Source organism: Alternaria burnsii (genome assembly GCF_013036055.1).
Source record: "Alternaria burnsii strain CBS107.38 chromosome Unknown 750, whole genome shotgun sequence".
NCBI lineage: Eukaryota > Fungi > Ascomycota > Dothideomycetes > Pleosporales > Pleosporaceae > Alternaria > Alternaria burnsii.
In genome coordinates this window covers 152,116-169,041 of record NW_024066108.1, presented here as the reverse complement: position 1 = coordinate 169,041, position 16,926 = coordinate 152,116, and the positions used below count along the sequence as shown (strand labels likewise).

At 49.0% G+C, this 16,926-nt stretch overlaps 5 protein-coding genes across 5 annotated transcripts; 3 read left to right on the top strand and 2 right to left on the bottom strand.

Moving 5' to 3' along the window:
• Positions 1–7,671: 7,671 nt before the first annotated feature.
• Positions 7,672–9,223, top strand: GT037_001443 (uncharacterized protein; the record flags this gene model as incomplete). Its single annotated transcript, XM_038926490.1, has 5 exons — positions 7,672–8,083; positions 8,134–8,327; positions 8,373–8,637; positions 8,685–8,848; positions 8,897–9,223. 5 exons carry the CDS (start codon positions 7,672–7,674, stop codon positions 9,221–9,223), a joined length of 1,362 nt encoding a protein of 453 aa, XP_038789782.1.
• Positions 9,224–9,749: 526 nt separating this feature from the next.
• Positions 9,750–11,238, bottom strand: GT037_001442 (uncharacterized protein; the record flags this gene model as incomplete). Its single annotated transcript, XM_038926489.1, has 2 exons — positions 9,750–10,644; positions 10,694–11,238. 2 exons carry the CDS (start codon positions 11,236–11,238, stop codon positions 9,750–9,752), a joined length of 1,440 nt encoding a protein of 479 aa, XP_038789781.1.
• A 1,170-nt stretch (positions 11,239–12,408) lies between these two features.
• On the bottom strand, positions 12,409–13,830 carry GT037_001441 (uncharacterized protein; the record flags this gene model as incomplete). The annotated part of the gene is made up of 3 exons (XM_038926488.1): positions 12,409–12,791; positions 12,853–12,960; positions 13,011–13,830. 3 exons carry the CDS (start codon positions 13,828–13,830, stop codon positions 12,409–12,411), a joined length of 1,311 nt encoding a protein of 436 aa, XP_038789780.1.
• A 229-nt stretch (positions 13,831–14,059) lies between these two features.
• Positions 14,060–15,288, top strand: GT037_001440 (uncharacterized protein; the record flags this gene model as incomplete). Its single annotated transcript, XM_038926487.1, has 2 exons — positions 14,060–14,086; positions 14,140–15,288. 2 exons carry the CDS (start codon positions 14,060–14,062, stop codon positions 15,286–15,288), a joined length of 1,176 nt encoding a protein of 391 aa, XP_038789779.1.
• Positions 15,289–16,051: 763 nt separating this feature from the next.
• On the top strand, positions 16,052–16,787 carry GT037_001439 (uncharacterized protein; the record flags this gene model as incomplete). Its single annotated transcript, XM_038926486.1, has 2 exons — positions 16,052–16,454; positions 16,522–16,787. 2 exons carry the CDS (start codon positions 16,052–16,054, stop codon positions 16,785–16,787), a joined length of 669 nt encoding a protein of 222 aa, XP_038789778.1.
• Positions 16,788–16,926: the final 139 nt, after the last annotated feature.

Sequence of the window (16,926 nt, the reverse complement as noted above, 5' to 3'; positions counted from 1 at the left end):
CATGTCGGCGTCTTTTTCCTTGGTCCTCTTCTGGTTGTTGGACTTTGGGTTTTCTACCTGTTCGCTCTTCTTGTTTCTTTCCTGCCTTCCTCTTTAGGACTATGGCTTTCGAGGCTCCTTCTCGTACGGCGTATCTCCGCACTAAGGCACACGGCTTCGCTTTTGTTCTTTTCGGCTAGAGACCTTGACTCACCCTTTCTTTGGGTTGGAGTTGGTCTCGCTGGTTAGGACGGAGTGAGGAGCTGTGTTGAGTGAAGGTGCCGGGAATCAGGTATTGGATATGGCAGGCTGCAGAGGACGCGACGTGGTAGTTTGAAGTGTCCCAAATTGACATGAATAAGACATTCCATTACATACATTACTTCCTGATAGTGAAAAGTCAATCGCCCTAGAGTCTGCAATACTGCCGTGCTGATGATGATGGTTCCGACTTGGACACTACTTCACAACATGATGTTATTGCTTTTCAATGACCATAAGGTTCCAGTAGAGACGTCATCTTGCAACATGCCCAGCAATCAATGGCTATGATGTAATTTTTTGACGCGGTGGGAAGAGGGGCCATTGACCTGATGCATGTATAACAATGTGCGGTGTAACATTAGAGAATAAGAATTTAGTCCCTAACGGGTAACGTCACTAACTACCTTGTTATATCCATATCACTTCACCCCCGGGTGGCGAAGGTAGGCAGTGGAGGGGGTGGCGAGCTGCGCCCTGGATAGCGAGTGTGAGTCTCAGCCTTCCTTCCTCAACACAGCATCTATTCACCACTTCTCACTCGTACGTAGCTGCCATGACCTTACCTTTGTGTATCCCCTGGGCGGAGCAAGAGCATATTCATACTTGCGATTTGTCCCATCTAAGACAGTATTTTCGTTGGGATCATTGAGAGTCGTGGAAACGGTAATTGGCCCAAGCTGATTCGCGTCATAGTGATACCATGACATGTGCGAAGCACACTGTGTCTATTAGGTCAGACTTGCTGTGATTCCACAACAGCTACCGCACTACTCTCAACCTCGTCAGTGAGCATGTTTGAACTGTCCATCTCCACATCCAGACAGCTGGGCTTAGTACTGACATCAGTGCTCATTCATAAAGTTGGAAAGAAGCTGACTGCATGCAGCTCGCCTCGCCGGAAACGGCATCCAAAGCTGGTGATTCTATTTGCGAAACGTGTCGCAGGATCAATTTTCACGATCTGGTCCGAAGTCCTCGACAAGTAGAAAATTCATGGGACCCGATCGTGCCCTCTCCGCACACTATGCGATATGTCATCGAGTGCAAGCTCTGTCGCCTGTTATTTCAGGACGTACCTTCACGCTATATGAAGAAGGATCTCGAGCTGCGATCCTACTCGTTCAAGAGAATATCCAGCTAGGCCAGGGATACCAGTAGCAACAGCCTCGATGCTAACGACAGTGTCTCCCTTAAGGTCGGCCTTCAGCATACGTCCGGCTTCTATTATTTTTCAGACGAGGACTTGTTCTGTAAACTGGCTAAGAACACTTCGCAAGGTTCATGCTGTGCTCAGCCCATGCAGGGCACCTGGGACTCTGTCAAAGCCCGTTCTTAGCTGCAAACCTGCGCAAGTTTCCACAGATCCTGGTGTAAATAGGAGGTGCTCCGAGTTCCTGGTATGAACTTGATAGACTGCGAGGATATGGTCATTGTCAAAGTGGTCAAGGGGATGCGATGGTTGGCCCTGAGCTACGTGTGGGGCATGAATGCCCAGTCAGAAAATGATGCAGGATATTGCGCAGGGTCAAGCATATGTTCGGATAATCCGAACCACGCCTCGATACTCGAGTAGAAGTATCCAGAGAAACTGACTGAAAATTGATCTATGATCCACCTGCAACGCGTCAGTCAGAACTCTAGGCCTGCAGATGGATACTGTCGCATAGTTCGGTGCGGGTTTCATAGACAGAAGAACGAGGAGAGAGTATATATTATTGTTCATAGCATCCTAGCTGAACTCATGAAAAGGTCATCGCACGGCGTTATTAGTGATAAGGTTCCCGACAGCGCTTAGGTTGCGACATAGTCATATTCACTGTCACGACAACTGCGAAGATTGATTGCAGCTTAATAGATTGATAGAAACTGTAATTAACTCTGTTAAAAGTCGTGGCTCTGTTGCCTGACTCTATAAAAGGTGCTGCAGAGTTCTAGTCCTTTGCGAGTGGGAAGAAAGTACCCTAGGGGTCTAGCTAGAAACTCTGTACATTATACGCCTGCGACACGTTAGCCATAATCCTAGGATAGCAGATGAATGCCTATACATTTGCCGCCCTTGCAGTGATTGCACTGGGCTCCTACTTGCCAAACGAAAATGTCCGTTACCGCTTCTCGGCAGATAGTCTTAACGATGATTAGTATATGCTTGCTGCGCAAAGATGCAGAGTGACTAGTAGGCGATTATATCGCAAAAACAAGAGCTGCAGTGTTGTGCTGTAAAACAATAATGCTGGCTTAACGTACTATATGGTTATCTTCTCCGCATCGTGCGACTCCAAGGCAACCTTTGTAGCAGAGGCTGCCCATTTTATATGGACCAGCAGGACAGTCGGCCAAGGCACCGCCACTAAGTAGAGCTGCTACAAAGCACCAGATAATATGCATGATAGGAAGTAGTAAAAGAGGATATAGATATTACAGATTTTATAACTGCGGACATTATCTAGGACTTTATAAAGCCTCCTAGGATTACAAATTTTCAAGTAGCGACCGATTCTGCTGTATAGGGCTAGTACAAGACGAGTACACAGAGCGAAGTAAGGCCACCGACTTTACTGCACGAGAATTGATCTCTTACGTCTTACATCCTAACAAATCCCCGAATCCTACACCAGCGGAGGCTTTTCCGGTTCTAGAAGCACTTGTAGCCTGTAGTGTGTCGCGGTCCTAGTTGCCTTACGAGAAGATTCTCCGGTACTAGCGATCCGCTTTGTAGGTCTTACTATTGTTGCGGGCTAGTACCATATAAACAAGCAAGGGCTGTCAAGACCCCTAAAATAGCTAGTCCTTGAGAAGTAAGACTAATTCGTAGGCACAGGAAGTGACACTAGTAGCTTGAGCGGTTAAAAAGTCTGTTGAGGCTTGTGCGGTGAAAGGAGCCTCTGGAACCTGTAGCGTGTCGCGGGATTAGATATCTTACGAAAAGATTCTCCGGTGCTAGCGATCCGCTTTGTGGGTCTTAGCGTCATTGCGAACTAGTATCGTATTTTGATCAAAGTACGCGAGCGCTAGCTAGCCAGGCACTCTTCTAAGCATATCTGTGGTTCGGATCACAGCTTTGCGAATGTCCAAAGCGTTATCTACCGCTGAGTTCTGATTCATGACTAATAAAGCGCACTCTGAGCACTTTGCTTAATTCTGTATAAAGGTATCGGTGTCTCTGCTCACAATCTCAAGCTATACCAGCTTCACAGTGCTCTTTCGAACTCAATCAAGCCACCATCTCATTATGAAGTCAATCTCTTGCCTTCTTGCAATGCTACTTAGCACCACTGTCCTTGCGGCTTGCCCTGCTGGCCCATACACCACGAATGATCCATGCCCAAGTCGATGTAGAGGATATCAACGATGTGGAGATCTGAATTATGTCGTATGTCAATCGTCTTTCTATTGGCAAATACGGCAATCTTTACACATTCCTTACATCGCCATTTTTTTTGACACCTTTCCACTGTCACGCTATGAACAAGGGCTAATTGTTGCTGTAGATCAGATGTGAAGGAAACACTTGGAATGCCATACAAGGATGCATTCATTGCAAGAACGGTGGATGCATAGAGTATAGTGGTCTTTACACGAGTGCATGACTGGAGTTGACATGTCCTAGGTGAATCACAATGCGAAGCCCGCAAGAGCTGTCAGATCCGAGGCCATCATACTCTGCGAGGCACACATCCTATCGATAATCAGCTCTCGACAATGTTTGTGTTATGGGAACTAGCTCTAAGGTGGCTTCGGGGGTTTTATCTTCTGCTTCCTAGGTCTCTCTTAGATTACTAGCTACCTATTACTACAGCTTAGCCTCATGCTGTCCTTGCAATCGGAATACGAAAATTCTATCGTAAGCTGCTGCAAGTTCCGTAATGTTCCAAGAGTCGTGATGATCAAGTGGGCCTCCTACGTGACATTTCAAGCCTTCGTTACCCTCTACTCAGCACCTTGTTCTAAATCTTCCCTCACCCTTTGTCATGCTGCTCGACCTGTGCTATCTTACAATTTCGACAGCTCTATGAGAGCCTTCTAACCTTAATGCTCTTGGATGCCCTGCTTTTCCTGTCGACCCTCCAGTATCTTACGATGTGTCGTGGTACGTTGCAGTAAGGAAAAAAGCTCGAAAGAACGTCCGTTCCATGCTCGCATCCCCCCTGCACACTCTCTTATCTAGCCTTTTACTGCTATTGCGCTTTCTGTATTACTTATTACAGCGAGTCTAGCGTCCGAGAGTGTTATGGATCGCTTCGAGGTCTGAAATCGAGACCGCGCAGGATCTTGTCGTATCTCGATCGTAACCCTTTTGGCTGTTTAGTCGCTCACTGAATCAACGCATTGATTATATAACACCACTATACTGGCTCAAAATCTCCAAAAAGGGCTGCTCAACATTAGAAAAACATCTATAACTATAGTCGTCAATCTTGTTTTAGATCTTGTTATCTTGCTCTAGCTCAGTCTAGACAGACAATCAAGTCACACATATCACCATCGATGCTGGATATGTCGAGAGCCGTTCAATGCTGACATCCGATGCCAAGTATGCTCTTGGGACATGCGCCAGGTCACTAGCACACATAGATAGGCAGCCACCCATATTTATCTTGGCGCTTGTAGTTAGCCTTGTTATAAGTCACTCCTTCTAATCGAAAAACATTAAAGCGTAGCTGTGCAGAAGATCTAGACAATTGATTAACGCCGTAACACGCGATCTCGATCACGTATTTGTTACTTCCGCCTGATACGATCACACAGCCTAGTGTTTCCTCATACGAAGAAAGGACCACGTCACGTTCATTATGCTTGAGTATGTTTCACCGCTCAAGTGTAAACCACAACACTATTCACATCTCTTGCTAGCACGGGCGTCCTCCGTGTCAAGATCCCGTCTGAACAAGGCGCCTGCAGCGTGGTAGCTTCCCCTGATCTTTCAACTAACCATACCTAGATATTAAGCGCACCTATTGTTCCTATTTTATCTGAGCTCCGCTGCGCTCCGCTTGATAACGCACGTGCGGAGTGTCGGTGAAAGGTCGCGAAAGTTGGCCCACAGCAGGCTCAGAGCAGTCTCCACGCGCTACCTTAGGCCCTGCAGAACACGGGACGATCTAGTTAGAAGACAGGAGTTAGTAGCTGTTAGTGGTGTTTAGAATTATGAGCTGCGGAATAGAGTTAGTAGCCTCGCTTAACTTTGCGGGCCTTGCCTTGTACCCACTTATAATCTTGCGAGTGAAGCTGGTGTCGTTGCTTAGCTTTGAGTCCTAGTTTTAGACAGTGTCTGCCTTCTATAAAACTCGTGGTGCCCTTATTTTGGAGGCATACATCCTACTTTATCATCACCATCTAACTTTACGACTACTATTACTTCTCAAAATGTACATTAGCTGGTGTTTTATAGCAGCTCTCCTCAGCAGCAGTGCCTTGGCCGACTGTCCTAATGGTCCGTACTCAACCAACTCTGAGTGCCCGGGAAAATGCTATGGCTTTCAAAGATGTGGTGATTACAATCAAGTAGTACGTTGAGTAGAGCCGCTCTCATCATCTATGCATTCTGCATAACGAACAAGCACTAATGTTCGCGAAGATCAGGTGTGAAACATCCGTAGGGGGGGGTACAAGATGGATTGGTAAACAATGGTGCAAGCATTGTAAATGGGGAGGCTGTACGGGCATCTTTTTCCCAACTCAGTTTCGCAACTAACACGCAACAGGTGATTCGTGAACCCAATTTGCTGACAAAGCAAGGGTTTCGACCAAATTGTATGCTCGTGTAATCACGATATTCAAAGAAGAGTTTATAGCGCGTGATTGTAATAAATACAAATCTTGTGCTTGTTCAATCCCTGCCAGTTGCAATGACATATTACTGCCTCGGGTAGAACCCCAGCCTCCTCGCCTTCGACTATCATGCCAGGTCCAAGGTAATTCAGCTGGACCTTTTTCATCTCCCGTTCTTTTCTGTCTGCCCATCGATAGGTGTGCATCAGTTTCTCCGGTCGCTGTGCGTAGTGAAGTATTCTCTTCTCCAAGATAGCCGTGTACTTGTTTGTTGTGTTCGGCAAAGCCATGACGACGGATGAAGACGTAGGCGACAATCGAGATCTGATAGAGACAGTTGTAGCGTTGCGGTGCGCATTGTCGAGGATGACAGCGGGTGCAGATGTGGTGGACGATGGAATGCAGACAATGCCTTCTTGAGGTCAGCGCCGCTTCCACGTTCACCTCGCGAGAAAGACCAAGCGCGGCGACCCTGTTATCTCGATCGAGCCATGATAGCGCGTGAATTCCACGAGCCGTGCTCAAAGGGTATAGAAACAAAGGTTTCGTGTTGCAGATGCGCCGATCTGAGTACATAGACTGCGTTGCCTTAGCACGAAAACCCATTAGAGCCTGAGAAGCATTCAACTTTCCGAATAGATGCGAGAAGTATGTCTACCTGCTGTGGCTCTCGATATGTTGCCTGATCGGCATGTCAGATGAAAGCTTGGAGATCGTCACTTTGCCGCAGCGCCGAAGGACTCGGGACACGGGACACGGGACACAAGATCTTCTAGCATAATCCCAAAAGCACTGGCTTTGTCAACTGCTGCTGCCTCGTGTAGCGGTGCTCAGTCGAATTCTTACTCTTATTTAGCGGTCAGTAGTCGCCTAAGACACAATTGACACTTACTAGCTTTAACTTAGCTATTGTTTGCTAAGACTATAATGTCTTTTATATTAATTAACAGTAGATAAAGGCCTACTGCGCTTAGAGCGCAGATACTAGAAAGCGCCTGCTCTACTGTTATAACTAGAACAGTCGCTCCAGAATGGAGATCCAAGCGAAACGCAGGAATCTATCATTACGGAACTTGATGTCGCTCTCCAGTTCATTGGAGAGGAATATGGCGACTTGATACCTAACGTTGAGCAACTCCTCAAGGAGAAAAAGATGACGTTCAACAACCTATGGACGATACTTGCACCCAACACGCTGATCTACTCAAGACGAACTGGGAAACGATCGAATTCACCGCCTTGAAGCCTCAGGAGTGACTCAGGACCAGAACGGATCCTACTATCTTGCGATATCTGCTAATCACATAGACTAAGATGGTTTAAGACTTAGGATCGTTAGAGAGGGGCTCAAGATTCCCCACTTTAAGGGCGCTCTACCCATTGGTGAGTTGCCAATATATCCAGTGGAGTATCATACGGATCGTGAACGTCTTCATGCCCGGCTACTAAAGCGAGGTAACATTCAACTGGTCTTCCATGGTGATGGATATCGCTTGAGAGAGCATGAAGGGTACGGAATGCGAGCAGGAAAGCAATCAGCTGTGAAGTTCAAAGTATACAATGTCCTATGACTGTTTAAGTAGTCTGACCACCTTGTAGACCCATGGCCGTGTGATAATTGATGCTGCTACTTATGTAGAGCTGAAACCAGAACTAACAATGGTTCCAGAGGTCAAAGAAGCCATGCAATCTGAGCCCTCGAAGAAATTCCAAACAATGGCCTTCGGCTACGTGTTGTCTGAGAAAAAGGAGAAGGAAAAATCCAATGTCGAAGAACCGTCTTTTCGTGGTCCACGTCTTCTGTCCAATGCTGACACTGGAGCATCGTCCAGCTATGGACCACGAGCTTCACGTTATGCAACATCAGCTCCGTATCCCCACCCACCACCACTGCCTAGACCTGTTAGGAGGCATCGCAGGACCCGGAGTCTCTATGATCCTGAGGATTCACCCGACGACGAGGATACCTCGGGATCCCGAAGTTTTTACAAAAAGGAGGACATGACTGACATACTGAAAGTCATGCTTTCGGGCAAGGTGTATGGGTTCAGTCTCGGAGACTCGACTTGGGGTGACTAAAAACGCCTCCGTTTAACAAGTGGCTTTACTGATAGAGATTAGGAACTTTCTCGGTCTCTCGAGTTGGAAAACCCGATTGGAACCTGAACGTATGGGGACAACTTGTCATGAATGCGCGTCAGAAGGAACTACTGGAGAGCTTAACTCTGTCTCATGGAAGGGAACAGTCTGGCTTTGATGACATTATTAAGGGCAAAGGTAAAGGCTTGGTGGGCCTTCTATTGGGTCCACCGGGTGTAGGAAAGACATTGACGGCAGAAGCGGTAGCTAAGATCTCTTAGTTGCCACTGTACGTCATGTCTTGTGGTGGGCTTGAAAGTTATGCACATGAGATCAATAGTTTGTTGAAAACGTATCTCGAGCTTGCCTCAAGGCGGAATGCTGTACTCCTGCTAGACGAAGCTGACGTTTATCTTGCGAAGAGAAACGACAATGACCTGGAAAGGAATGCCATTATCTCCGTATTTCCACGAGAGATCGAGTATTATACTGGCATTCTGATCCTGACCACCAATCGGGCTCAGTCTATCGATCCGGCCTTCCAAAGTGAGTTTGTTTTGCAAAGAAGTGGGCGCAAGGCTAAGGAATCGCAGGTCGTATTCACTTCTGCCATCACTACCATCGCCACAATACCTCCACTCGGAAAAAGATTTGGAAAACATTCGTGGAAGACTCCAGGAAGAATCCTAGTATCCATATCGATATTAGTGAAGATGGGTTCGATGAACTGGCCGCTCTCAACTTAAACGGTCGCGAAGTAAGTTGTTGTGAGATTCACATCTGCTGAGAGCTAACAGCATCGTAGATCAAGAATACAATGAGTCTCGCAGTATCTCTGACTGCCAGCAAGCCTGGAGACAACCTATTGCAAGCTGAAAGGATTATCGACATCACCAAGCTTCTACAGAATTTCAACTTTGTCGACGAGGATGAACCTGAGGATAAGGAAGAGGAGTATCGCAACGACGAAACTTTACTAAACCTTCAAATCGACTTGCCATGTCAAGGGGTGACTGAGAACATCCCAAAAAAAGTGAGAGATCGTCGACCGCGCAAGATTGGTATACCCAAAATCCAGATACGCAATCGCTCAACAGAGTCTTCGAATACTGGCATCGCGAACAGTGTTTGACAACCGAACATTCAATATTAATGAGAAACGGTATGCGCAAGATGATGATGTGGTGTAGCAGGTAGTCACGTAAGATCGGGAGGCCGAGGAGTATATTGGCAGCCAGAAAGCAAGCTTGCGATCCTTATTAGTTACCTACACACCTTCGGTAGCCACATACTTGAATTCACCATGCCTACCTATCCCCAATTGCGGGTCGAGCATGATCCGCCTGAACATGTGCACCCCGCGGTGCCACTATGTACCCTCATAGGAGCTTGCACCAAATTCTGTTCGAAGAAATTCTCGATGTTGGCAGCACAATCTCGGCAGTATGAGCAGATCTGTTTCTACTTGGTACAAGAATCTGACAGATGTAGTATCTTGAACGGTCAGATTCTCTCTACCCAAGTCTCAAAACTAAACGAGCCATGTCCAGATAATTGCTGCCCGCGGAGACTGTTTGATCTGCGATGTTGGCATCTCGCTACTCCACATAGCTCAAACCATCTCCAAGTCCTGACACCTCTTGATTTAGCTCTTTACCCTACCAAAAGTCCTGAGGTGAACGACTCCTCTGCCGCCGTATGCGCAAACCTTTCGGCATATCTCCCTCAAATGCGCCAATACCTCTCCATATACTCGACTTTGACCCAGTAGCTTGCTCTTCTGTTGGAACATTTTCTCCAGCTATTTCGTCTTTGGGACCATTTTGATTCTCTCGAGAACTCGCGCGATCGTTATCCAGGGTTGGTCTTTCTTCGTCTGCGGGCTCAACACTCGGTTTCGGTGGGTATCGTTGGAGAGAGTTAGGACGTGGTCTTGATGCAGGCGTTCCATTGGCGCTATCCGACTGCCTTTGGGATCTCGAGCTTGACTGTGAATGGGATGCAATACGAGTGTCTCTTGCGTCGTATCCTTGAATGGGAGCATATGCAATGTAGGTCCGTGGGCCTGGAGTTGGTGGCCGAATGGAAGTGCTGTGGGCCTCAGTGTTGATACATGTACCTGAGCACTTTTGACAAAAGTTCAGTATACTGGTTGTTTCTTCTTCTTCGGGCTGTGTCTCGACGATAGGACTTCTTGCTATAGATGGCTCTGGCGATGTTGGGGGCGACTCTGGAACTGGATTTCGATGATGTGAGGGCTGAGTGGACGTTGTCGATACTGTAGCAGTGGTCTGGGATGTCACAGATGAGTCGTTCTGATGTCGTCCTGATCCAACTCTGGATCGCCGTGAGGGACGGGGTGGTCTGTTGCCAGTTCTATCCACCGGAAGAACACGATCAACATAGCGGTTTACAGATTCTGAGAATTCCCGTAGTTGTTCCATCTGCTGGATAACCCCGTAATCCTGGCTCTGGTTTGTGTAGGCTAGAACTTTGTTCTGCGCTTCCTGAAGGAGGATCGGTAATCCGCTCTGCTGCATCTCGTATGTGTCTCTATATCAATTTAGTCTCGGTTGACCTTAGTCATGAGCAGTCAAGCTACCTTAGGCCTTCTAGTTCTTCCTTAGTCATGCCATACTCCTTCTCAATCTCCTTCCTCTCGCGCCGTGAGATCACAGCTTTGAGAAGATCAAGTTGCTCGTCCAGTATTGCCATGTTGTGGATATTCGTGAAGCTGACTAAACTCTGTCTGGCAACATTGAGGGAGGCGCGTAGATATACTACATGGTTCTTCCTGAAAGGCCATTTCAATTGGGCAAAGGCGAGTTCAGTGACAGTATGTTTGTGAACGGGATGTCGAGCAAGTGCATCCACTTTGTGTAACAGTTTCTTGTAGTCTTGTATGGCTTGCCGAGTCCATATGACTAACTTCTCCTTGGCCACAGACACACGCTTCTGTTGCTTCCCCTCTTTGGCGCAACACCGGAGGAACGCAGTATATGTGCCGGTAAATATATCCATCTCGTCGGTAAGTCCTTCTAGTTCGCTCCGCGCATACTTGATTGATTTATACGCATTGCGGAGTTTGCGACTGCAACTGATGACCACTGGCAACAAAGCTACAGCCCCGAGAGTAAGATCCGCCATGATATGGGGATTTCAGGGCTTTTAGACTGCTTTGCTCTGGATTGAAGGATTAAAAGGTTGTATGCACTTAGCAAACACGAAAGATCTGACAGCTCTGAAATGTATCGTCTCTTGAAATACGGTCTGGTCTCTTTTAAATTCGAGAAGAATTCAAGACTACGAAAATAGAAGAAAGCGGCAGAACCATACCGAAATGACATATTGACCGGTGAACTGATGGTTTTATTGGAATTGCAAGCGTCTACCAACCAGCGCTCATTGGCACTCACCATCTTCGATGTCTGCATGCACGGCAGGCGGGGTAACGACCTCGCCTCGCTACGGGCGTACTCGTCGTATTGCGATTCCTAAGTAAAGCATAGGCAACACCTCAAGATCTGATGGTTGTTGCAAGCTGTACTACGTTTCCGCAGTGCAATCCCTCCAGCATGTGGGCAAAGCACTGGTACGACAGTATGGTTGTAAACAGCTTTGATGAAAGGCAGCCTACGGGCGCTCTGAGGCAGATTCAGTATACCGGTCAAGAAAGATCATCGCTTTTACATGGCGATCCTTCGGATTGACGAACGTGTGGGGGTTGCAGGAAAGAGTTGTTGCATGTGCTTTATCCGACGAATCGCCGCTTGAGTGCACGGCGCAGACAAGGCGATAAGACGCCTCGCTGCAAGCCTTGCTCTCAACCTTGTCGCCGGATGGACGTATGGAAGTTCGAAGATTTGAGAAAGACGAGGAATGTAGGGTTGAAAATGGTGCAAGTAACAAAGTTGATGTCGGTATTGGCGGCTTGGCAACTGCCATGAGAAGGGCGCTCTGACTGCCATGGCCAGTGCTAACAAGAAGGTACGATGCATTGAGCAACCACTCAACCTGTTGCCTACCAGAGGTTTATGGATAAGTGAGATTAAACAACTAAGTCGAAATCACTTTCCTCCGACTCTATGCTTAAGTTGTCCCAGGTTGTTTGGAGGGGAGTTGTGCGCTTTTCTTGTACGATACTGCAATTCTAAAGCAGCTAGATATCGACAAACACTGATGTTGGCTTACCGCTCCTGGTATCATGTGCGCAGATGCGCGTGCCGAATAGTTCTGACCACCCAGCACATCTCACAAGCCGGCAACACGTGACGCATTTCCCATCCATCATACCCACTCCTCCCAATCTCTCACCCATTACGCCTTCTCCAAATCCTTACATCTCTTGATACCCGCTCTCGCATTTACCAACCCGTCCTTGAACCCCATCTTCTTTGCCAGACTAGCCGCCTCTTCGTACCTCTGCCGCGCCTCACCAAGCTTGCCCTCCATTTCGAAAAACTCACCCAGGTTATGTGTCGCAACCGCACAGCCCATGTCACATTCTTCATTCCTCTCTGGCGCCTTGATGTGGGCTGCTTGTGCTAGTGCGCGCTCGGCCCATTGGCGCGCTTGGTCTATGAGGAGGGCGCGGGGAGCGGAGTTTGAGACGGGGAAGTCGGAGGGTTCGGGGGCCATGGTGATGGCGTCGGTGTTGGAGGGAGGGGTTTGTTGGACGAGGCAGGTTGATATGTTGTTCACTGTGGTGGATCTGTTAGTAGGGATGGGGGAACGGGGGAATGGGGGGCGTGGTGCACGTACTTAGGACGACGCTGTGGCATGATGTTGGTGGGCAGAGCTGGAGCGCTTTGACGAACAGCGGCGCAGCGAGGTAGTGTGAGTCGAATTGCTCGTAGTGTGTTCCAAGAGCTACAAGACGTTAGCATGCATACACCAAGGCAAACATCGTATCATCATACCTTCTAGCACTCCACCCATCTCATCGTTGGTCAGCCATGGCCCCTCGCCATTCTTAACACCGTCCCTCTCCCGCCTTTGCTGCTCCTTGAGCGCACTCTCAACAGCCTCGACTAGTCGCTTCTCTCCGTTCTCCGGCTCGTTGACATATCGCACGTCGTAGAGCTGGCCCAGCTTGAGATTAATCTGCACCATGTTCTTCTTTACCCTGCTCCTGTTCCCCGTCGTCCAATGCTTATCCGAGAACTCGTCGACCCACTTCTGGCAGTCGTTCCGCATAATTTCCAGCACATCGATAGCCAGGCTGTAGTACCCGGCGTCCTCGAACAAGGCAGCAATGGTGTATTTCACGCCCATGATCTCGTCGCTAAACGGATCCATGCCCATCTCATCAGCGAGCGCAAGCGCCTGCCGGAAGTGCTTGTTCGCCTCGCGAATGTCGAGCCATTTCCCGCGAGAATAGAACAAGGCTTTCCGCAGCTTCTTGGCGACGGGCTCGGGGAAGTTGTGGTAGGGTTTGATGATGACGTTTTTGTAGTACCAGGGTATGTAGAAGACGCAGATACCCGCCACAAGCGCGATTGTCGCAATCGCAAAGGGAAACAAGACGGGGCTTTTGTGGTATTGCTCTGAGAACTGCTCGCGTATCGTAGACCGGTAGCGGCGACTCAATTGCTGCTGTACTGGCCGCCGCGGCCATGGCTTAGCGGGCAGTCGTGGTGGTGTGCATCGCGTTGTCAGGGGAGCTCGCGCTTCGCAGCGTGTGAGCGTGAATGCGCTCGTTCGGGGCGCGGCTCCTCGGGCTATGATCGTGCTGAACATTGTGCGCCGGGCAATGGGCAAAAAGACGTGCGAGGTGGCATGCGGCGGCCGCTTGGTGGAGCGAGTGCATGACGGGACGAACTTTTAGTGCCCCACGCGTCGCGTCGAGTTCCGCGTAGGGCTGACGACAAGGTTCATGACGTAGTCAACCGTCAACCATCAACGCGCCGCCGTCGCGTTGCCTTCCCACAGCCTCGACCTCACGGGCAATGCACACAGTCGATTTGCCATGTGTGGTCGCTACGTGCTGGCCCTGGTGAGTATGCGTCTTGACACGAGTTTCCATGCGCCATCTGACAAGCTTCCCAGCGGCCTTCTGAGGTCCGCCAGCAGCTCGAGCAGTCGCAGATGCCTGTAGAAGAGGCACCCGACGACGATAGTAACGTGCGCCAAAGCTACAACTTCGCTCCCGGTTACCACGGTCTCGTATACCGAGCAGATGGTCCCGAAACAGGTGACCAGCAGGAAGCTACGACCGAAGACACAAAGTACAAGCTGCAGTCTATGCAGTGGGGACTCGTGCCCTTTTGGACAAAGCGCAACCCAGACTATGGCTCCAAGATGAAGACAATCAACTGCCGCGACGATTCTCTGATTGAAGATCGCGGCATGTGGACAACCATGAAGAAGAAGAAGCGCTGCATCGTCGTCGCACAGGGCTTCTACGAATGGCTGAAGAAGAACGGGGGCAAAGAGAAGATACCACACTTTACTAAACGCAGAGACGGTCAGCTCATGTGTTTCGCTGGTTTGTGGGACAGTGTGCAATTTGAAGACTCTAGCGAGAAGCTCTTTACCTACAGCATCATCACCACCGATTCAAACAAACAGCTCAGCTTCCTGCACGATCGTATGCCTGTCATATTGGACAATGGATCTGATGCAGTGCGGACCTGGCTCGACCCAAATAGGGCGGAATGGAGTAAGGAGTTGCAGGAGCTGTTGAAACCGTATGAGGGTGAGCTGGAATGCTACCCGGTCAGCAAAGACGTTGGCAAGGTCGGCAACAACTCGCCCTCTTTCCTCGTACCGATAAACAGCGCGGCGAATAAGAACAACATTGCCAACTTCTTTGGCAATCAAAAGAAAGCCGCTGAATTCAAGGCAGCTCATGGAAAGAACATGGTGAAAGTCGAGCACGACGACAATGAGACGCGTGCTACGACTGACCGAGTCGAGACTACCGAAGATAATGCGCCGTTGCCCGTACCTGGGACGTGTGAGTCAAAAGGTATCAAGCGAGAGCACCAAGACGAGGATATGGTCGCCAGTAGCGCGGAAGGCGAGCCGCGATCTAAACGGATCGCGATTGCGTCGCCTACCAAGAGTCTTGCAAAGAAGACTTCAACGCCTGCAAAGAAGCAGGGTACCAGGAGTGCTACGAGCAACGGCAGTGCAGCAAAGACATCCAAGACTGATGGCACACGGAAGATTACCGCGTTTTTTGGTGGCAAGTGAGCGCAAGAGGAGTGATGCGATGATCCGTTGATGACTAGTCGCATACAAGTTCCGCAATGTATACATGTCCATGCTCAGAGGTCTTCATGAATGAGGTATACTGTAGAACATCAGGGTTGACAAAAGGACTTGCTGTACAACCAGGTGTTTCTTGAAGGCTATCCCCTTCTCTAATAGACAGAGCAAAGGAACGCAGAAATGACGCTAGCGTTGGGAAGAACACGGTTCGAGGCTGTCATCGCGGTCTCCACCGAAGCCGGCTTGATCAAGCGCTATGGCATCCATATGAATGATAGAGGCTGGAAGAAGGATTAGGCGAGCAGCACGCACTCTAGCTTCATCGCATGTACATTTACAAATGCCGGATCCGGGCATTTACTTGAATTGGCGTTTTCTGTCTACGCTTCTTGATCGCCAGCCACGTTAGCCACAATCGATGTGGGGGCAACAATGACAACGTGCGAGGTTACACAAGCCCCGCATCCTCCTCCTGCCAAGCAGTAGGCAACGATACATTATTTTATTACTGTTAGCCATTCTGTATGTACGACTACTCAGCTCAGTTTCCTTGAATTGTTACGGATAAATGTACGCACATAAGAGGCACGTACGGAGCTTGTTAGTAAAAGCATACGGCTATTCAATCAAAAGGTAAGGCTGAACTGCGCAGCGCCGCTACAGGGAGGATAACAAAGACAACAGCAGCCCCGCGGTTTTGACAAAACCCCAGCTCTGTACTCGCAAGCAATCGCCTCAGGAAACAATGGAAGACGACTCCTCACCACCCAAGACCCGTGCGTCCAGCTCAGACCTATCGAATCCCTCCGAGACCCGCAACCGGCAGGTCAGAGGTTCCCTACTACCGAGAAACGTGCCCGCGATCGACTCGATTCGCAAGATTCCGATCCTCCCCGGTACCATCGATGCTGCTGTAGTCCACCTCACGATTGCAATTCGTGCTGCGAAACTGAAAGCTGAGGATGCATTGAATATAGCGATCGCCGCGCTGAAGAATTTGGAGATGGTTACGCTGATGAAAGCGGCGGTGGAGTGGATCAGGTTACATCCCTGGGAAACTGCTGCGCTGGTTATTCCCGTCGTTCTTATGGCGTGCACACCTGCTTTCTTGGGGCTTGTTGGATTTACGGCTAGTGGTGTCGCTGCAGGTATGTTGGCAATATTGAACGTCTTTACTTGTTAGTTTGCCCACACGAATTGACTTTTTTGAGACAGGGAGTATTGCGGCGGGTATTCAAGCTGGGATCGGAAGCGTCGCAGCTGGCTCTGTTTTCGCGACTCTGACAAGTGCCGCAATGGCAGGATACGGTGCGCCTATCGTCTTTGGTAGTGTCTGGGGTGTTAGTAGCGCTGTTTGCTGGGGATTTGCCCTCTGGAAGAAGTGGAAGAAAGGTTCTGGTCATGCAGATGACCCTGGTCACGCAAACAATCATACTGATGGTCAAGGCGTAGAAACCACTCGTCGCATCCGAGATTGCTAATCAAATGAGGTTTGCCAGGGTGGAGGATAAATATTGGCTCGACCCCTTCTTCCTTTCCTTCGTGTCTTGAGAAGATGAGGAGATTCTAAATAAAGATGTTCTAGTAGGTCCTATCGGAGAACGTACTATCCCTTGATGA